Source organism: Xenopus tropicalis, chromosome 9 (genome assembly GCF_000004195.4).
Source record: "Xenopus tropicalis strain Nigerian chromosome 9, UCB_Xtro_10.0, whole genome shotgun sequence".
NCBI lineage: Eukaryota > Metazoa > Chordata > Amphibia > Anura > Pipidae > Xenopus > Xenopus tropicalis.
This window is the reverse complement of record NC_030685.2, coordinates 89,255,555-89,273,621: the sequence shown is the minus strand read 5'-3', so window position 1 is coordinate 89,273,621 and position 18,067 is coordinate 89,255,555. Positions and strand designations below refer to the sequence as shown.

General features: G+C 51.2%; 1 protein-coding gene across 1 annotated transcript in view; it reads right to left on the bottom strand.

Annotated features, from left to right (window-relative positions):
• gli2 (GLI family zinc finger 2) overlaps positions 1 to 18,067 on the bottom strand; it is an 81,815-nt gene that overhangs the window by 10,989 nt on the left and 52,759 nt on the right. The window contains exons 5-11 of the mRNA XM_002943283.5: positions 14,831 to 15,022; positions 3,300 to 3,501; positions 2,920 to 3,121; positions 2,533 to 2,646; positions 1,606 to 1,737; positions 836 to 985; positions 168 to 332 (exon numbers count right to left, since the gene is read on the bottom strand). Coding sequence (XP_002943329.3) covers positions 168 to 332; positions 836 to 985; positions 1,606 to 1,737; positions 2,533 to 2,646; positions 2,920 to 3,121; positions 3,300 to 3,501; positions 14,831 to 15,022 — 1,157 coding nt within the window. The remainder of the gene's footprint in view (positions 1 to 167; positions 333 to 835; positions 986 to 1,605; positions 1,738 to 2,532; positions 2,647 to 2,919; positions 3,122 to 3,299; positions 3,502 to 14,830; positions 15,023 to 18,067) is intronic.

Below are 18,067 nucleotides of genomic sequence, written 5' to 3'. Positions count from 1 at the left end.
CAGAATGGGGGTTATAGATGGGGGTTACAGGAGGGGGGTTACAGGATGGGGCTTATAGATGGGGTTACAGGATGGGGGATACAGATGGGATTATAGATGGGGGTTACATATTACAATACTGCGGGGGGCCCGGGGGAAGGACGGGGTGCTTTGGGCCGGGCTCTCACCTCGTTGGAATGGGTTCGGTTCTGGTGTTTGGCTCGGTCGGACGCGTTGGAAAAGGCCTTATTGCAGCCCTCGTGCTCACAGACGTACGGCTTCTCCCCCGTGTGCGAGCGCAAGTGCGTCTTCAGGTTCTCCAGCCGGGAATAGGCCTTGTAACAGCCCTCAAACTGGAACAGACAAGTCAAGAGGTGGGGTGAGAATAAGCCCTTCCGATCCAAGGGGAAGTTAACTTTCATAGCGCCTGTTCTGCTCAGCTTTCACATGGGGGTCACTGACCCCGGCAACCAAAACCTATTGCTCTGTGAATCTACAAATCAGTATTACATGTCTTTCTATCCAGGCCGTGTCATTATCCAGACCCTTATTCACCCTACTGGCTGGTTGCTACGGTAAATTGATCCCTAGCAACCACCTGGAGAGCTGCTGAGCTAAAATGAAGACCAATGGCAAACTGTCACTGCCTTCACCATACTATAAGTTAATTTAAAGGTGAAGTAGCCCTTTAAAGGGAATTAATTCCTTAACAAAGCCCAAAGGGGTTGAAAAAAGGGTCTCTTTCCGTGACAGTTGCCCTTTAAAATACATTTTAAACAGGAACAGACGTCTTTGTGCTATTGGGTAGGAAGCGCCAGTTGCTGAGCTCGGCAGCTTTACCCCCGGAGTCGCTTACGGTGCATTTGTGCGGTTTCTCCCCCGTGTGGCGTCTCATATGAACCACCAGCATGTACTGCGCCTTGAAGGGTTTCTGCTCCCGGGAACAGTCGTGCCAGCGACACACAAACTCCTTCTTCTCCCCGTGGATGTGGTCGTTATTGATATGCTGGGGGGGACACAAAGTCACATTTGTTTAATTTTGTACTTACAAAGCATTCATCGACATCCCTGAAACAAAATCTGGCCTATTGACTGTAGCAAAGGAACAGATATACAGCCCCACCTGCTGGCAGAGGAGGGCATTGCATCAATAGTTACAGTATCCACCAAATGAACCAGAGCTGCTATTATTATTATAACATGTGTCTCTATACAAAATCTGGCCTATTGACTGTAGCAAAGGAACAGATATAACACCTGCTGGCAGAGGAGGGTATTGCAGCAATAGAATGAAACCAAATGAACCAATGCTGCTATTATTATTATTATTATTAATAACATGTGTCTCTATACAAGTAAAGGGAAACGGGTTCTAGTAGAACTACAGCCCAGTGAACTGTGTGGCCTAAGGGGATTATCCTAGTGCCAGGGGGGCCCTGTGAGGCTACAGGAGGACCATGGGCTCATACAATACAAGGCAGAACATGTATAGAATCTGGGGAAGACCCTGCAACAGGAATATTCTCACGCGCTTTGCTGTTTATAGTCCCAGCACAAAGGGTTTACTTTGCCTTTAGACTAGAGAAAGGTAATAGCGGCCCCAGAGGGGATGATGGGAAGCCTTACATGGACCAGCTGGTCCTGGGTATCGAACTCATGGCTGCAGCCGTCCCAGTGGCAGTTGGTCTCGTATATAACGTCGGGCTCCTGCTTGCACTCGTCCTTATCCAGATCCTCCTTCAGGTCGGTCAGGTGGTCCTGGGGGGGCAGAAGAGGCACAGTGAGTGGGGAGCTCTGTGATAGGCCAGGGGGCTGGTACAAACATGGGGGGGCAGAAGAGGCACAGTGAGTGGGGGGCTCTGTGATAGGCCGGGGGGCTGGTACAAACATGGGGGGGCAGAAGAGGAACAGTGAGTGGGGGGCTTTGTGATAGGCCGGGGGGCTGGTACAAACATGGGGGGGCAGAACAGGTACAGTGAGTGGGGGGCTCTGTGATAGGCCGGGGGGCTGGTACAAACATGGGGGGGCAGAAGAGGAACAGTGAGTGGGGGGCTTTGTGATAGGCCGGGGGGCTGGTACAAACATGGGGGGGCAGAAGAGGAACAGTGAGTGGGGAGCTCTGTGATAGGCCGGGGGGCTGGTACAAACATGGGGGGGCAGAAGAGGAACAGTGAGTGGGGGGCTCTGGGATAGGCCGGGGGGCTGGTACAAACATGGGGGGGCAGAAGAGGAACAGTGAGTGGGGAGCTCTGTGATAGGCCGGGGGGCTGGTACAAACATGGGGGGGCAGAAGAGGAACAGTGAGTGGGGAGCTCTGTGATAGGCCGGGGGGCTGGTACAAACATGGGGGGGCAGAAGAGGCACAGTGAGTGGGGGCTCTGGGATAGGCTGGGGGGCTGGTACAAACATGGGGGGGCAGAAGAGGCACAGTGAGTGGGGGGCTTTGTGATAGGCTGGGGGGGTGGTACAAACATGGGGGGGCAGAAGAGGCACAGTGAGTGGGGGGCTTTGTGATAGGCTGGGGGGGTGGTACAAACATGGGGGGGCACCTACCGGAGGGCTGGGGGAGTCGCGCTGAAGCCCCTCGTCTTCCATCTTGACTTTGCTGCGCTTGGGAATCACCTGATTGACGGTACTGCTCACCGCCGACTCGCTGCTCCCCTTGTTCTGCCCAATCACAATAAAGGAGATTTACCCTTACGGATTAGCTGTACCCCCAGCGCCCAATCCTACACTCTGGGGGTCACATGTCACGTGTATCCGGGGGTCACATGGTCATACAGTCACACCGGGGATTGTTGGGGTTCAGAGATTATAGGTTTATAAACCCAATAAAATGATATCAGATTGCAAAATTACTTCTTTCATTTGTAATTTGGGGAACTTCCCCTTTAAATCAGACTTTCATCCTAATAATGATAAAGGGATAAAGTTTCTCACCAGGACGGAGTCAGGGGTGGAGCTGTTGTTGCTCGGAGGAGCTGGATTGGCTGATGTGAGTGCCCCCTGCTGGCGGGGCGCAAATGTCGGCGATGGGTGGAGCAAAGGGGCGTGTCCAAACGAGGAAGTCAGGCTGCGCTGCTGGCTCAGGAGCTGCTGATAGGCTACAGGGTTTATGGGGTGCGGGAAGCTAAACGCCGGGCTGGAAAACACAGAAATGGAGTCGGAATCTCTGTTCCCTGCGTTTAACTACATTATATTCCTACCCTCAGGTTTCCCAGTGTTATTAGACTACAACTCCCAGCAACCCCTGCAAAATGATGCACCTGATGGGAATATTTCACACCCCAGTATCCCAGCCGTACAATGCTGCCCCTTACCTTATTGCCCCCGCAGAGAGGTGCCCATAGGATCCGCTGGCGGCCGAGCTGCTCCGGGAGTTGTTGATGTAGGCGACCAGGGAGTTGGGGGACGTGCGGATCATGGTCTGTAGGTCAATGCTGGCGTCCGACAGGGGGGAGATGGAAAGGGCCCTTTTCCGGCTTAGTCTCGGTGTCACTCGGGGGCTGGAGAATCTGGATACTGCATTATGGGAAACAATGGAATGGATATTGAGGAGTTGTATCAGGAGTCAGAACCAGCAGTGCAGAGAAGGGAAAGGGACAGACACAGTGACAGTTACACATAACTATAAACCCAGTGAGAATGAGGAATGAATGGATATTGGGGAGTTGTATCAGGAGTCAGAACCAGCAGTGCAGGGAAGGGAAAGGGACAGACACAGTGACAGTTACACATAACTATAAACCCAGTGAGAATGAGGAATGAATGGATATTGGGGAGTTGTATCAGGAGTCAGAACCAGCAGTGCAGGGAAGGGAAAGGGACAGACACAGTGACAGTTACACATAACTATAAACCCAGTGAGAATGAGGAATGAATGGATATTGGGGAGTTGTATCAGGAGTCAGAACCAGCAGTGCAGAGAAGGGAAAGGGACAGACACAGTGACAGTTACACATAACTATAAACCCAGTGAGAATGAGGAATGAATGGATATTGGGGAGTTGTATCAGGAGTCAGAACCAGCAGTGCAGGGAAGGGAAAGGGACAGACACAGTGACAGTTACACATAACTATAAACCCAGTGAGAATGAGGGATGAATGGATATTGGGGAGTTGTATCAGGAGTCAGAACCAGCAGTGCAGGGAAGGGAAAGGGACAGACACAGTGACAGTTACACATAACTATAAACCCAGTGAGAATGAGGGATGAATGGGTATTGGGGAGTTGTATCAGGAGTCAGAACCAGCAGTGTAGGGAAGGGAATGAGGAATGAATGGATATTGGGAAATTGCACGGAATTACATTTTCTTTCATTTGGCTGAGTTGCCCTTTAATTAGATATAAACACTGATGTGGCTAAAAGTATTTACAGAATCAGAAAGACAGATCCCCATTTAAATGGCCAATAAAGGGCCAATTTATATTCCCCCCCCCCAATAATAGCGCCTGGCCCAATCCTTACTACCCCCACATGGGGCTGCAGGGAGGATGCATAGGATGAGGGGGTTAATCTGGAATAACGGAGCTGCTTTGGGGTTTGGGATCCTATGGGGAGGGGGTATATATATTTAATACTGGGAAGGGAGAGCAGGGATTGGCTAAACACAGAGCCGGGGCAGAATGGGCACTAATTACCACGCTATAATTACCCCGGGGCCGATGAATAATGACATGAGATTTGGAGGCAAAGTATTTAGATTTGTTTCCCCCAATCCCGGCGCCATTAGCGGCAGAAAGCAGGGCAGGCCTGGCAGGCAGTTTGTCTCTGTTACCCCCCCGCCCCCGGGGAGCGCTGTTTATTAATGTGCCACTTGCCTTGATAAATTATTAAACACAAAGAAAAACCTTGTACTCATTATTCTCTGCTCTGATTTATGTCTGTGATTGGCTCCCCCCGGCCCCATTACACTGCGGCTGGATGTGCCGGGGCCACTCAAATAGTCCGGCATCAGACTGCCCCATGGAACCGGGGCCACAGCACCCCCCCATCCAGTCCCTTAGAGCTTCATATCCCTAACAGCCCCCAGACACACATAAACCCCCAGCGGTCCTTCTATCAAGGGTGACACACGGAGCGACTTAGTAGCAGCTACTGAACCCCAGGGAACCCCCTGCCATAGACAGTACTGAGAATTCCCTCTGCTAAACTCACGTAGGGGCAATTATCAGCCACTGATCAGCACTGTCTGTTTCTGTAGCTGCTACTAAGTAGCTCCGTGTGTCTTCACTCCAATAATCACGGCTTGGCTACTATGACTCAATACTCATGCCCAGGGGCAACTCATGGCTCGGCTACTATGACTCAATACTCATGCCCAGGGGCAACTCATGGCTTGGCTACTATGACTCAATACTCATGCCCAGGGGCAACTAACGGCTTGGCTACTATGACTCAATACTCATGCCCAGGGGTAACTCACGGCTCAGCTACTATGACTCAATACTCATGCCCAGGGGTAACTCACGGCTCAGCTACTATGACTCAATACTCATGCCCAGGGGTAACTCATGGCTCGGCTACTATGACTCAATACTCATGCCCAGGGGTAACTCATGGCTTGGCTACTATGACTCAATACTCATGCCCAGGGGTAACTAACGGCGCAGATTACTATACTCATACTGCATCCAGGGGCACTCAACGCGCAGCTACTATGCTCAATACTCATGCCAGGGTACTCATGGCTTTGCTACTATGATCATACTCAATTGCCCAGGGCTAACTAACGGCGCAGCTACTATGATCATACTCATTGCCCAGGGGCAATAACTGGCGCAGCTACTATACTCATAGCCAATGCCCAGGGGTACTCATGTTTGGATTACTAATTGACTCAATACATGCCATGTAACTCATGGTTGGCTACTAGATTCAATACTGCATGCCAGGGGCACTAACGACAGGCTACATGACTCAATAATCATGGCCCGGGTAATCATGGCTCAGCTATATGATCAATATAGCCCGAGGGTAACTCACGCTCAGCTATATGGACTCATATCATGTGCCGGGGTAAAGATCATGGGCTTGGCTACTATGACTCAATAAGCTCATTCCAGGGTAACTCATGATCAGCTACTATGACAAACTCTGCCGGGGGTAACTCATGGCTCAGCTACTATGTAATCAATACTCATATGCCCAGGGTACTCAGGCTTCAGCTCTATGATCAAGTACTCATCCGCAGGTAATTCATTGGCTTGGCTAACTATGATCAATACTCATGGCCAGGGGTAAGTTCATGCTGCAGGTACTAGATCAATATCCATTGCTCCAGGGGTAACTCACGGTCTCAGCTATATGATCAATACATACATGCCAGGGGTAACTCATGGCTTGGCTACTATGAATCAATACTGATGCCCAGGGGTACTATGACAGCTACTATGATCAATACTTCATTGCTCCAGGGGCAATCATGGCTTGGCTATATGACTCAATACTCATGCCCCAGGGGCACTCATTGCTTTCAGCTCTATGCTCGAATACTCATGCGTCAGGGGTACACTAACGTGGCGCTCTATGACTCAATACTCGCTGCCAGGGGCAACTCATGGCTCAGCTAATATGACTCATACTCATGCCCAGGGGTAATGACCGGACTAGTATGGACTTCAGTACTTCATGGAGGGGTAACTAACGGTCGCAGCTACTAATGACTCAATATCTGGTCCAGGGGTAACTTCATGGTTCGCTACTATGGACTCAAGTACTCATGCCCAGGGGGTAACTCATGGTTGGCTTACTATGACGTCAATTAGCTCATGCCCAAGGGCAACTGCATTGGCTCAGCTACTAGCTCAATATGCTGCCCAGGGGGTAAATCAGGCTTGGCGTACTATGATGCTTCAATACTCATGCCAGGGTAACTAACGGCGCAGCTACTATGACTCAATACTCTGCAGGTGTACTTAACGGCGCTGCTAATATGATAATATCAGTGCCCAGGGCAAACATGGCTGGCTACTATGATCAATAGTATGCCAGAGGGCAACTCATGTGGCTCAGCTACATGACTGTCAATAGTCATGCCAGGGTAACTAACGTGGCGCAGCTACTATGAACTCATACTTATTAGCCCAGGGGCAACTCATTGGATTGGCTATGATGACTCAATACTCATGGCAGGTGTAACTAACGCGTGAGCTACTATATCAAGTATCATGCCAGGGGTAAGCGTAATCGCTATTTGCTAACTATGACTCATACTCAATGAGCCAGGGTAACTCATGTCGGCTATTATGACCTAAATCATGCCCAGGGGCAACTCATGCTCAGCGTACTATGTATTCAATTACTCTTGCCAGGGGTAACTATGGCTTGGTACTATGACTCCAATACTTCATGCCCAGGGGTAACTCATGGCTCAGCTACTATGACTCATATACTATGCCCAGGGGCAACTCATGCTTGGCTACGATACTCATCTCGCCCAGGGCACTCATGGGCTCAGCTATTTTCGCTTGACTCATACTCCATGTGCAGGGTAATCTTGCCCAGGCCTTTACTAAATGAAAATCCAATGCTCATGCAGGGGTCAACTCACGCTGTGTACTTATGACTCAATACTGTTGATGCTGAATCCGAAGGCGAATTCTGGGCAGAATTTCCAGGGAAAGGGAATGGTGTTATTTTTTGTTTATTTGAGCAGCGGGTGATGAATATGAGGGAAGGGGAGAGAGCGTCGCCTTGTTCCACAGGAGGTGTCGGAATGTGCCCGAAGTTGGCACCGGATCTAGGAATTAGGCGATCTGTGTCTGCGCTCGGTGCCAGAACAAACGTCAGTGCCGGCTCTGCGCAGCACAAGGACAGAGCATCAGTCGTAGTCGTCGGACTTGCAGTCTGAGTGAGATTTATTCAATCGGGGCCTGTGGCTGCAGGCCGGGGGCAACGCTTCGCATAACGAGCAAATTCAATGTGCAGCATTCTCTATGGCGTCAACTGCCGTACTCGTGCTACAAAAAGCCCTCGTTCCACCCCTTACAGACAAACTGCGTATAAAGGAGCGTTACCTACAGTATGGCCCAAATCGAGCGTTACCACAGATGTGAGCTACTGATTGTTACTACAGATGGAGCACCAGCAAATATACAGATGAGCAACTCGTCGTTTACTACACATGAGCTAATCTGAAGCGGATTACCTACAAGATGAGCTTGAGGCGGTCCTACAGATGGAGCAATGAGCGGTTACTACAGATGGAGCCCACTGAGCGAATTACCTACAAAATGGAGCCAACTGAGGGGTTTACCTATAAAGATGGAAGCAATCTGGGGGTTACCTACATGATGGGAGCAACTGAGCAATTAACTAACAAATGGAGCAACTGGAGTCGGTTACCTACAGTGGAGGCAACCGAGGCAGTTTACCTACTAGATGGATGCAACGAGCGGTTACTCAGAATGGAGCAACGAGCAAATACTAAAGATGGAGCCAACGCGAGGCGTTTTACCTACAGATGGAGCTAACTGAGCGGTACAGTAAGATGGAAGCTTGTAGTGGTTAAGTACAGATGGAGAAACTGAGCAGTTACCTATCAGATAGAAGCCAACTTGGAGCAAATTACCTACAATATGGAGCCAACTGAGGGGTTACCTACAGATTGGAGCCGAAACTGATGGTTTTACTTACGATGGAGCCAATGATGCAAATTACTGACAATGGAGCGCCGGCGTTACCTACAGATGGCCCAACGAGCAGTTACTACAGATGGATGCACCGAGCGGTTTACTAAGAGATGGAGCCGAACCGAAGCAATTAACCTACATATTGGGGCCAACCGAGCATTACCTACAGGAGGAGCCTAATACTGAGCGTTACCATACAATGGAGCACGAGCGGATACTAAATGGATTGAACCGAGTCTGGTGGGGGGTGGGGGGGGGGGTGGGGGGGTTGGGGGCGTGGGGGGGGGAGGGGGGGGGGGGGGGGGGGGGTGGTGGGGGGGGGGGGGGTTTTACCTTACAATGGAGCCAACCGAGCAATTACCGTACAATGGAGGCCAACCAAGCAATTAAGCATGACAGATGGAGCAATGAGCGGTTACCGTAGAATGGGCCCAACCGAGGATTATCTACAAATGGAGCCAATCCGAGCAATTACCTACGATGGGGCCAACGATGCAATTTAACTACAGATGGAGCCAACTGAGCGTGTTACCTACAGTGAGCCAACCGAGCGGTTACCTACCAGAATGGAGCCAAGATGGCGGTTACGTACAGATGAGCAACTGAGCGGTACCTACAGTGGAGCCAACTGAGGGGGCGTTGCCTAATAAAGATGGAGCCAAATGAGCGGTTACTACAGATGGCCACTGAGGTTACTAGATGGGCAATGAGCGGTTACCTCAGGATGAGACAACCGCATTTACTTAGATGTAGCAACCGAGCGGTTACCTACAGATGGAGCTCAAATAGCGGTTACCTACAGATGGAAGCAAACCGAAGCAATTACTAAAGATGGAGCAACCGAGCGGTTACTAAGATGGAGCACTGCGGGGTACTACAGATGTGATGTCAAATGAAGCGGTTGACCGTACAGATGGAGCAAACGAGCAAATTTACCTATCAGAGGAGCAACAGAGCATTAAACCTACAGATGGAGCCAACTGAGCGTTATGCAGATTGGAGCCTAACTGAGCGGTTCTAAGATGGAAGCAACCGAGCGGTTTAATACGAGATGGAGCAACTAATAATACTACAATGGAGCCTAATTGAGCAATTACTACAGATGAGCAATAAGGCGGCTACTAAGATATGGAGCAACTGAGCAGTTACCTACAGAGGAGCCAACGCGAGCGGTTACTATCAGATGGGAGCAAACTGAGCGGTTTACCTACAGTATGGAGCCAACAACGCGGTTACTACAGATGGAGCATCTATAATTACTACAGAGAATGAGCCAACTGTAGCATTTACTACAGATTGGGAAGCAACTGAGCGCTAACCTACAGAGACTGAGTCCAACTAATAAATTACCATACGAGATGGAGCTACTGAGCGTTAGCCCTAAGATGGAGGCCAACTGATGGTTAGAGCTAAGATGGAGCCAATGGCGTTAACTACAGATGTAGCAACCAGAGCATTACTTACAGATGGACTACTGAAGTGCGCTTCATTTAAGATGAGCAAATGAGCGGTTAACTACAGATGATGCTAACTGAGTGGATTACCCTAAGATGGAAACGCCAAATGAGCGGTTAACTAAGATGGAGCCAACTGAAGCGGTTAACTAAAGAGGAGCAAACTGAGCGTTAACCAACAGATGGAGCAAACTGGCAGTTACCAAACAGATGAGCAAACGTGAGCGGGTTACACAGATGGAGCAACTGAGCGGTACTACAGATGGAGCAACTGAGGTGGTTATCCTACAGATTGGAGGAACTGAGCTCGGTTTAGCACTTACAGATGAGCACCGATGGCGGTTACTACAGATTGAGCACTATAAATTACCTACAGGAGGAGCAACTGAGCAATTTACCTACAATGGAGCAACTAAGGGGCATCTAACAGATGGAGCAAAGCTGAGGAGTTACTACAGATGGAGCAACCGATGGTGTACTAACAATGGAGCAAACTGAGCGGGATTTCCTACAGATGGAGCCACCGAAGCGGTTACTTAAGATTAAATTACTACAGATGGAGCAACTGAGCAGATTGTGAGACTGAGGCGCTACTACAGTAGATGAAGCGAATTACCTACAGATGGAGCCTACTGAGCGTTACCTACAGATGGCGCAACTGATACCACGATGAAGCCAACTTCCCTAAGATGGAGCCAACTGAGCGGTTACCTACAGATGGAGCCAAATGAACGGTTACCTACAGATGGAGCCAAATGAACGGTTAACTACAGATGGAGCCAACTCAGCGGTTACCTACAGATGGAGCAAACTGAGCGATAACCTACAGATGGAGCAAACTGAGCGGTTACCTACAGATGGAGCAAACAGCGGTTGATTACAGAAATGGAGCAAACTGAGCAGTTACCTACAGATGGAGCAAACTGAGCGGTTACCTACAGATGGAGCCAACCGAGCGGTTACCTACAGATGGAGCCAACAAATAAATTACCTACAGATGGAGCCAACTGAGCAATTACCTACAGATGGAGCCAACTGAGCGGCTACCTACAGACTGAGCCAACTAATAAATTACCTACAGATGGAGCCAACTGAGCGGTTACCTACAGATGGAGCCAACTGAGCGGTTACCTACAGATGGAGCCAACTGAGCGGTTACCTACAGATGGAGCCAAATGAGCGGTTACCTACAGATGGAGCCAAATGAGCGGTTACCTACAGATGGAGCCAACCGAGCAATTACCTACAGATGGAGCCAACTGAGCGGTTACCTACAGATGGAGCCAAATGAACGGTTACCTACAGATGGAGCCAAATGAACGGTTAACTACAGATGGAGCCAACTCAGCGGTTACCTACAGATGGAGCAAACTGAGCGGTTACCTACAGATGGAGCAAACTGAGCGGTTACCTACAGATGGAGCAAACTGAGCGGTTACCTACAGATGGAGCAAACTGAGCGGTTACCTACAGATGGAGCCAAACTGAGCGGTTACCTACAGATGGAGCAAACTGAGCGGTTACCTACAGATGGAGCCAACCGAGCAATTACTTACAGATGGAGCTAACTGAGCGGTTACCTACAGATGGAGCCAAATGAGCGGTTAACTACAGATGGAGCCAACTCAGCGGTTACCTACAGATGGAGCAAACTGAGCGGTTTCCTACAGATGGAGCCAACTGAGTGGTTACCTACAGATGGAGCCAAATGAGCGGTTAACTACAGATGGAGCAAACTGAGCGGTTACCAACAGATGGAGCAAACTGAGCGGTTACCAACAGATGGAGCAAACTGAGCGGTTACCTACAGATGGAGTCAACCGAGCGGTTACCTACAGATGGAGCAAACTGAGCGGTTACCTACAGATGGAGCCAACTAATAAATTACCTACAGATGGAGCCAACTAAGCGGCTACCTACAGATGAAGCCAACTGAGCAATTACCTACAGATGGAGCCAACTAAGCGGCTACCTACAGATGGAGCCAACCGAGCGGTTACCTACAGATGGAGCAAACTGAGCAGTTACCTACAGATGGAGCCAACTGAGCGGTTACCTACAGACTGAGCCAACTCTGCTCCATCTGAGCCAATCTAAGGCGAATGCCCGGTAACACTGACTCCACCTGTACTTCTACTCCAGGTGTAAACTACAACTCCCAGCATGCTCACACCAACTGCATCATTTGGTTAATCTCCCCTTTAATGTGTAACAGTTCTTCCCAAGGGGCCGGGAGTGCCAACACCTCCATACTGAATAATCTGTAGGGTGCGCTACTCCTTTAAGGGAGAAATCTGTTTTTTTATATGCGGTCGCCTCTGGCAGAGAAGGCGTTAACTTCAATTACCCAGCACCCCCTCCTACTCACTCCAAGTTATACAGAGGCTTGGCTGCCATAGTGCTTGGCACTGGATTTGCTTGGGTTTCACACAAAAAGCAGAATGCAGAACAAACACAGGGCGTCTCCATGGTTTCCTCCAATATGGGGGAGTTGGGAACCTTAGGGGGGCACTTTCAGGTTTATATATATATATAATTGTATTAAAGCGCAATAATATGGGTTATAAACAGATAACAGTGCTCTTGGGGGATACTGGGAGTTGTAGTTGAACAGCTGCGGGCTGGGCCCCCCCGGGTTACAGATACCTGGGTAATACCCATCATGCCCATGACTCTCCTTACTGAATAAAACTGGGGGTTCCCTGTGGGGGGTTCCCTATCTGGCCACTAGAGGCCAGTGCTTCATATATTTGCTGTGTCCCCCCCCCAGTAGCTCAGTCACCGGCAACTCCAGGCAGCAGGACTGAGCCATTCAGATAAAGGGCAAATCATCCCGTGGCCCTAAATAGAGCTAAACTCCTTGCCATAAAGCAAGATGGGGCTGTGGTGCTTTTGCCTGGAAGGAAGTAGAGACACAGACCCTGGTCGGAATCGATTCCAAGACCCCACGTTACTGACCCTTTCCCACAGTGGCGCATCGCTCGGCGCAGCTGCAATAATAAAGTCGCATTCAGGTCCTGGGGGGGGGGGTAATGTATCTGGGGGGGTATCAGGGGCAAAACTACAGCGCATCGGGGCCCCAGTATTTACAAACAGTAACCAGGAGCTGAAGTGTTTTGTTTCTTGCTGTAGGGGTCTGGGGGGGGGGGGGGGTAGAACTGAGCCCCCGGGGGGACCCACATCTTTCTGCAAGTAATTACCCCCAGATTCTCTCATTTCTCTTTGTTTCATTGCGGAGACTGATAAGAGGCTACAGCTGACGAGGGCCCGGCCTGGGAATACTGGGAATATAATGGGAATACTGGGAATATAATGGGAATACTGGGAATATAATGGGAATACTGGGAATATAATGGGAATACTGGGAATACTGGGAATATAATGGGAATACTGGGAATATAATGGGAATACTGGGAATATAATGGGAATACTGGGAATATAATGGGAATACTGGGAATACTGGGAATATAATGGGAATACTGGGAATATAATGGGAATACTGGGAATATAATGGGAATATAATGGGAATACTGGGAATATAATGGGAATACTGGGAATATAATGGGACGGGCTGGGACTGACACACTGGGGCCTCTGTGTTGGGCACAGGGAAACCCTACACCCCGGCCGACAGCAGGAAGCCATTAATGACATTTTGTAACAATACAAAACATTGTGCGAGTGTAAGGGGCACAGGGGCGTGTGTGCGGCCCCCCGGGGGTAATTGCACTGCGACCGCCCCAACCTCACAGGGAAACTCTGGGTATTGGGCTGAAAGCTCAGCCCCCCCCCCCCAATCCCTCCAACAAACAGTTTGAGAATAAGCAGAACTGGGTCTATCAGCTGGTACCATCTCAGCTGGGAGTCGGAACAGGGAGTGCAGGAATGTCACTGTAATACAGGGGGGGGGGGTCATATAAACAGCAGTTATAGGGAGGGTTAAATGGGGCAACAAGAGGAGTTACAGGGAGGGTTAAATGGGGCAACAAGAGGAGATACAGGGGGGGTTATATGGAGCAGTAGGAGGAGTTATAGGGAGGTTATATGGAGCAGTAGGAGGAGTTACGGGGGGGTTATATGGAGCAGTAGGAGGAGTTATAGGGAGGTTATATGGAGCAGTAGGAGGAGTTATAGAAAGGGTTATATAGAGCAGTAGGAGGAGTTATAGGGAGGTTATATGGAGCAGTAGGAGGAGTTATAGAAAGGGTTATATAGAACAATAGGAGGAGTCTTAGGGAACAAAAAATAATATTGCAGCTATAGTTTCCCTTTAACCATTAAACACAGGGCCAGTCTGTGACAGAGGAACCAGCCCCCCAGGCGTTATAATGAGCAGGTCCAGACTGGGGTTCTAATGAGCTCCTGTCACTTACCCAGAGGCCCAAACAGGCCAATAAGTAGTGTCTATGGCATCTCCCAGCCCCCCCCTGGCATTCCCTGTACCCACAGACTGCCAGTCTGGTGGGGGAATCCCAGGAATGGCAGCCAGTCCTGTTTGTACTGAATGGATATAGGGGATAGATGTTACCTGCCTGTCACAGAGAGGGTTAAACAGACACCTGGGCAGTTGGGCAGATACGGCAGGCACAGGGTTAAACAGACACCTGGGCAGTGGGGCAGATACGGCAGGCACAGGGTTAAACAGACACCTGGGCAGTGGGGCAGATACGGCAGGCACAGGGTTAAACAGACACCTGGGCAGTGGGGCAGATAGGGCAGTCACAGGGGAATAATGGGGGGTAACAGTACATGTGGCACTTACCATCCATGGGGGTGAGGTACTCGTGTAGATGCGCCGTGTTCCCCGCCGCCGCCGCCGCGCTCTGTACCAGCAGCTCCCCGTACGGACTGGCGTGACTGGCCAAGATGGCCATTTGGTGGCAGTATTCTGTGGGGGCGGTACCAGGGGGCGCTAAGCCAAAGATGCCCCTTTCTTTTAAGTGCTCATGGGCCACTGTAGGAGAAACAGATCAGAAAGACTTTATTCATCCGGCCCCACGGGGCAGTCATGTCAAAGGCAGGGGCCCCCCAGTTACTCAGCCAAAGGCAGGGGCCCCCCAGTTACTCAGCCAAAGGCAGGGGCCCCCCAGTTACTCAGCCAAAGGCAGGGGCCCCCCAGTTACTCAGCCAAAGGCAGGGGCCCCCCAGTTACTCAGCCAAAGGCAGGGGCCCCCCTAGTTACTCAGCCAAAGGCAGGGGCCCCCCAGTTACTCAGCCAAAGGCAGGGCCCCCCCAGTTACTCAGCCAAAGACAGGGCCCCCCCAGTTACTCAGCCAAAGGCAGGGCCCCCCCAGTTACTCAGCCAAAGGCAGGGGCCCCCAGTTACTCAGCCAAAGGCAGGGCCCCCCCAGTTACTCAGCCAAAGGCAGGGCCCCCCCAGTTACTCAGCCAATGGCAGGGCCCCCCAAGTTACTCAGCCAAAGGCAGGGCCCCCCCAGTTACTCAGCCAAAGGCAGGGCCCCCCCAGTTACTCAGCCAAAGGTCTTGGCAAATGGTGCCAAAAGGGCATTTATAGGGGTGATATACAGATATCTGCTCAGTAAAGGGAAGGATTTGCTGTCTTTACTTCCCCTTTAATATCAGCTTGAGTCCTAGTCAGGGTAAAGGGAAACACATGGAGCAGTAGAAGTTCTGAGCCAATGAGAGTATTTCCCCCCCAGCTGCAGCCCCTCAGCCCAACACCCTGAAGAGATGACAGGGGGGGGGGGCACTTGGAGTAAAAAATAAACACCCAGAGTAACGGCCGCTCTCGGGCATTTAGGGGAGACATGAGGTTATTTTGTAAGTGCAGAGACTTGGTTGGGGCATTTGGCTCCCGGTGGTTCTTAATCACCTCTGTGCCTGAACCCCCCCAGCAACACCCCAAATCTCTAGTTTTTATGCCCCCCAAGTAAGTGATTGGGCAATTTCCTCTTTAGTTAGTGCTGAGGCAGTGCCAGTGGGTATTGGGTTTAATACTGAGCAGGATGGGGGGCACTGCCAGTGGGTATCGGGTTTAGTACTGAGCAGGATGGGGGGCACTGCCAGTGGGTATCGGGTTTAGTACTGAGCAGGATGGGGGGCACTGCCAGTGGGTATCGGGTTTAGTACTGAGCAGGATGGGGGGCACTGCCAGTGGGTATCGGGTTTAATACTGAGCAGGATGGGGGGCACTGCCAGTGGGTATCGGGTTTAATACTGAGCAGGATGGGGGGCACCACCAGTGGGTATCGGGTTTAATACTGAGCAGGATGGGGGGCACTGCCAGTGGGTATCGGGTTTAATACTGAGCAGGATGGGGGGCACTGCCAGTGGGTATCGGGTTTAATACTGAGCAGGATGGGGGGCAGTGCCAGTGGGTATCGGGTTTAATACTGAGCAGGATGGGGGGCACTGCCAGTGAGTATCGGGTTTAGTACTGAGCAGTGGAGTACTGAGCAGGGGGGCACTGCCAGTGGCGGGTGCCTGTACTGAGCAGGATGGGGGGCACTGCCAGGGTATCGGGTTTAGTACTGAGCAGGATGGGGGGCACTGCCAGTGGGTATCGGGTAGTATAGAGCAGGATGGGGGGCACTGCTGAGCAGGATGGGGGAGTGCAGGGTATCGGGTTAGTACTGAGCAGGAGTGCCAGTGGGTATCGGGTTTAATACTGAGCAGGATGGTGCCAGTGGGTATCGGGTTTAATACTGAGCAGGAGGGAGCACTGCCAGTGGGTATCGGGTTTAGTACTGAGCAGGATGGGGGGCACTGCCAGTGGGTATCGGGTTTAATACTGAGCAGGATGGGGGGCACTGCCAGTGGGTATCGGGTTTTGTACTGAGCAGGATGGGGGGCACTGAGTGGGTATTGGGTTTATACTGAGCAGGATGGGGGGCCACTGCCAGTGGGTATCGGGTTTTGTACTGAGCAGTGATGTGCAGTGGTATCGGGTTTAGTACTGAGCAGGATGGGGGCACTGCCAGTGGGTATCGGGTTTAGTACTGAGCAGGATGGGGGCACTGCAGTGATAGGGTTTAATACTGAGCAGGATGGGGGGCCTGCCAGTTATCGGGTTTAATACTGAGCAGGATGGGGGGCACTGCCAGTGGGTATCGGGTTTAGTACTGAGCAGGATGGGGGGCACTGGTATCGGGTTTAGTACTGAGCAGGATGGGGGGCACTGCCAGTGGGTATCGGGTTTAGTACTGAGCAGGATGGGGGCACTGCCAGTGGTATCGGGTTTAATACTGAGCAGGATGGGGGGCACTGCCAGTGGGTATCGGGTTTAGTACTGAGCAGGATGGGGGCACTGCCAGTGGGTATCTGGTTTAGTATGACTGAGTGGGGGTTTAATACTGGGGGGGGCAGTGCCAGTGGGTATGGGTTTAATACTGAGCAGGTGGGGGGCACTGCCAGTGGGTATCAGTTTAGTACTGAGCAGGATGGGGGGCACTGCCAGTGGGTATTGGGTTTAATACTGAGCAGGATGGGGGGCACTGCCAGTGGGTATCGGGTTTAATACTGAGCAGGATGGGGGGCACTGCCAGTGGGTATCGGGTTTAGTACTGAGCAGGATGGGGGGCACTGCCAGTGGGTATGGGGTTTAATACTGAGCAGGGGGGGGCACTGCCAGTGGGTATCGGGTTTAGTACTGAGCAGGATGGGGGCACTGCCAGTGGGTATCGGGTTTATACTGAGCAGGATGGGGGGACTGCCAGTGGGTATCGGGTTTAGTACTGAGCAGGATGGGGGGCACTGCCAGTGGGTATCGGGTTAGTACTGAGCAGGATGGGGCACTGCCAGTGGGTTCGGGTTTAATACTGAGCAGGATGGGGCAGGCAGTGCCAGTGGGTTGGGTATCGGGTTTAGTACTGAGCAGGATGGGGGGCACTGCCAGTGGGATCGGGTTTAGTACTGAGCAGGATGGGGAGCACTGCCAGTGGGTATCGGGTTTAGTACTGAGCAGGATGGGGAGCACTGCCAGTGGGTATCGGGTTTAGTACTGAGCAGGATGGGGGGCAGTGCCAGTGGGTATCGGGTT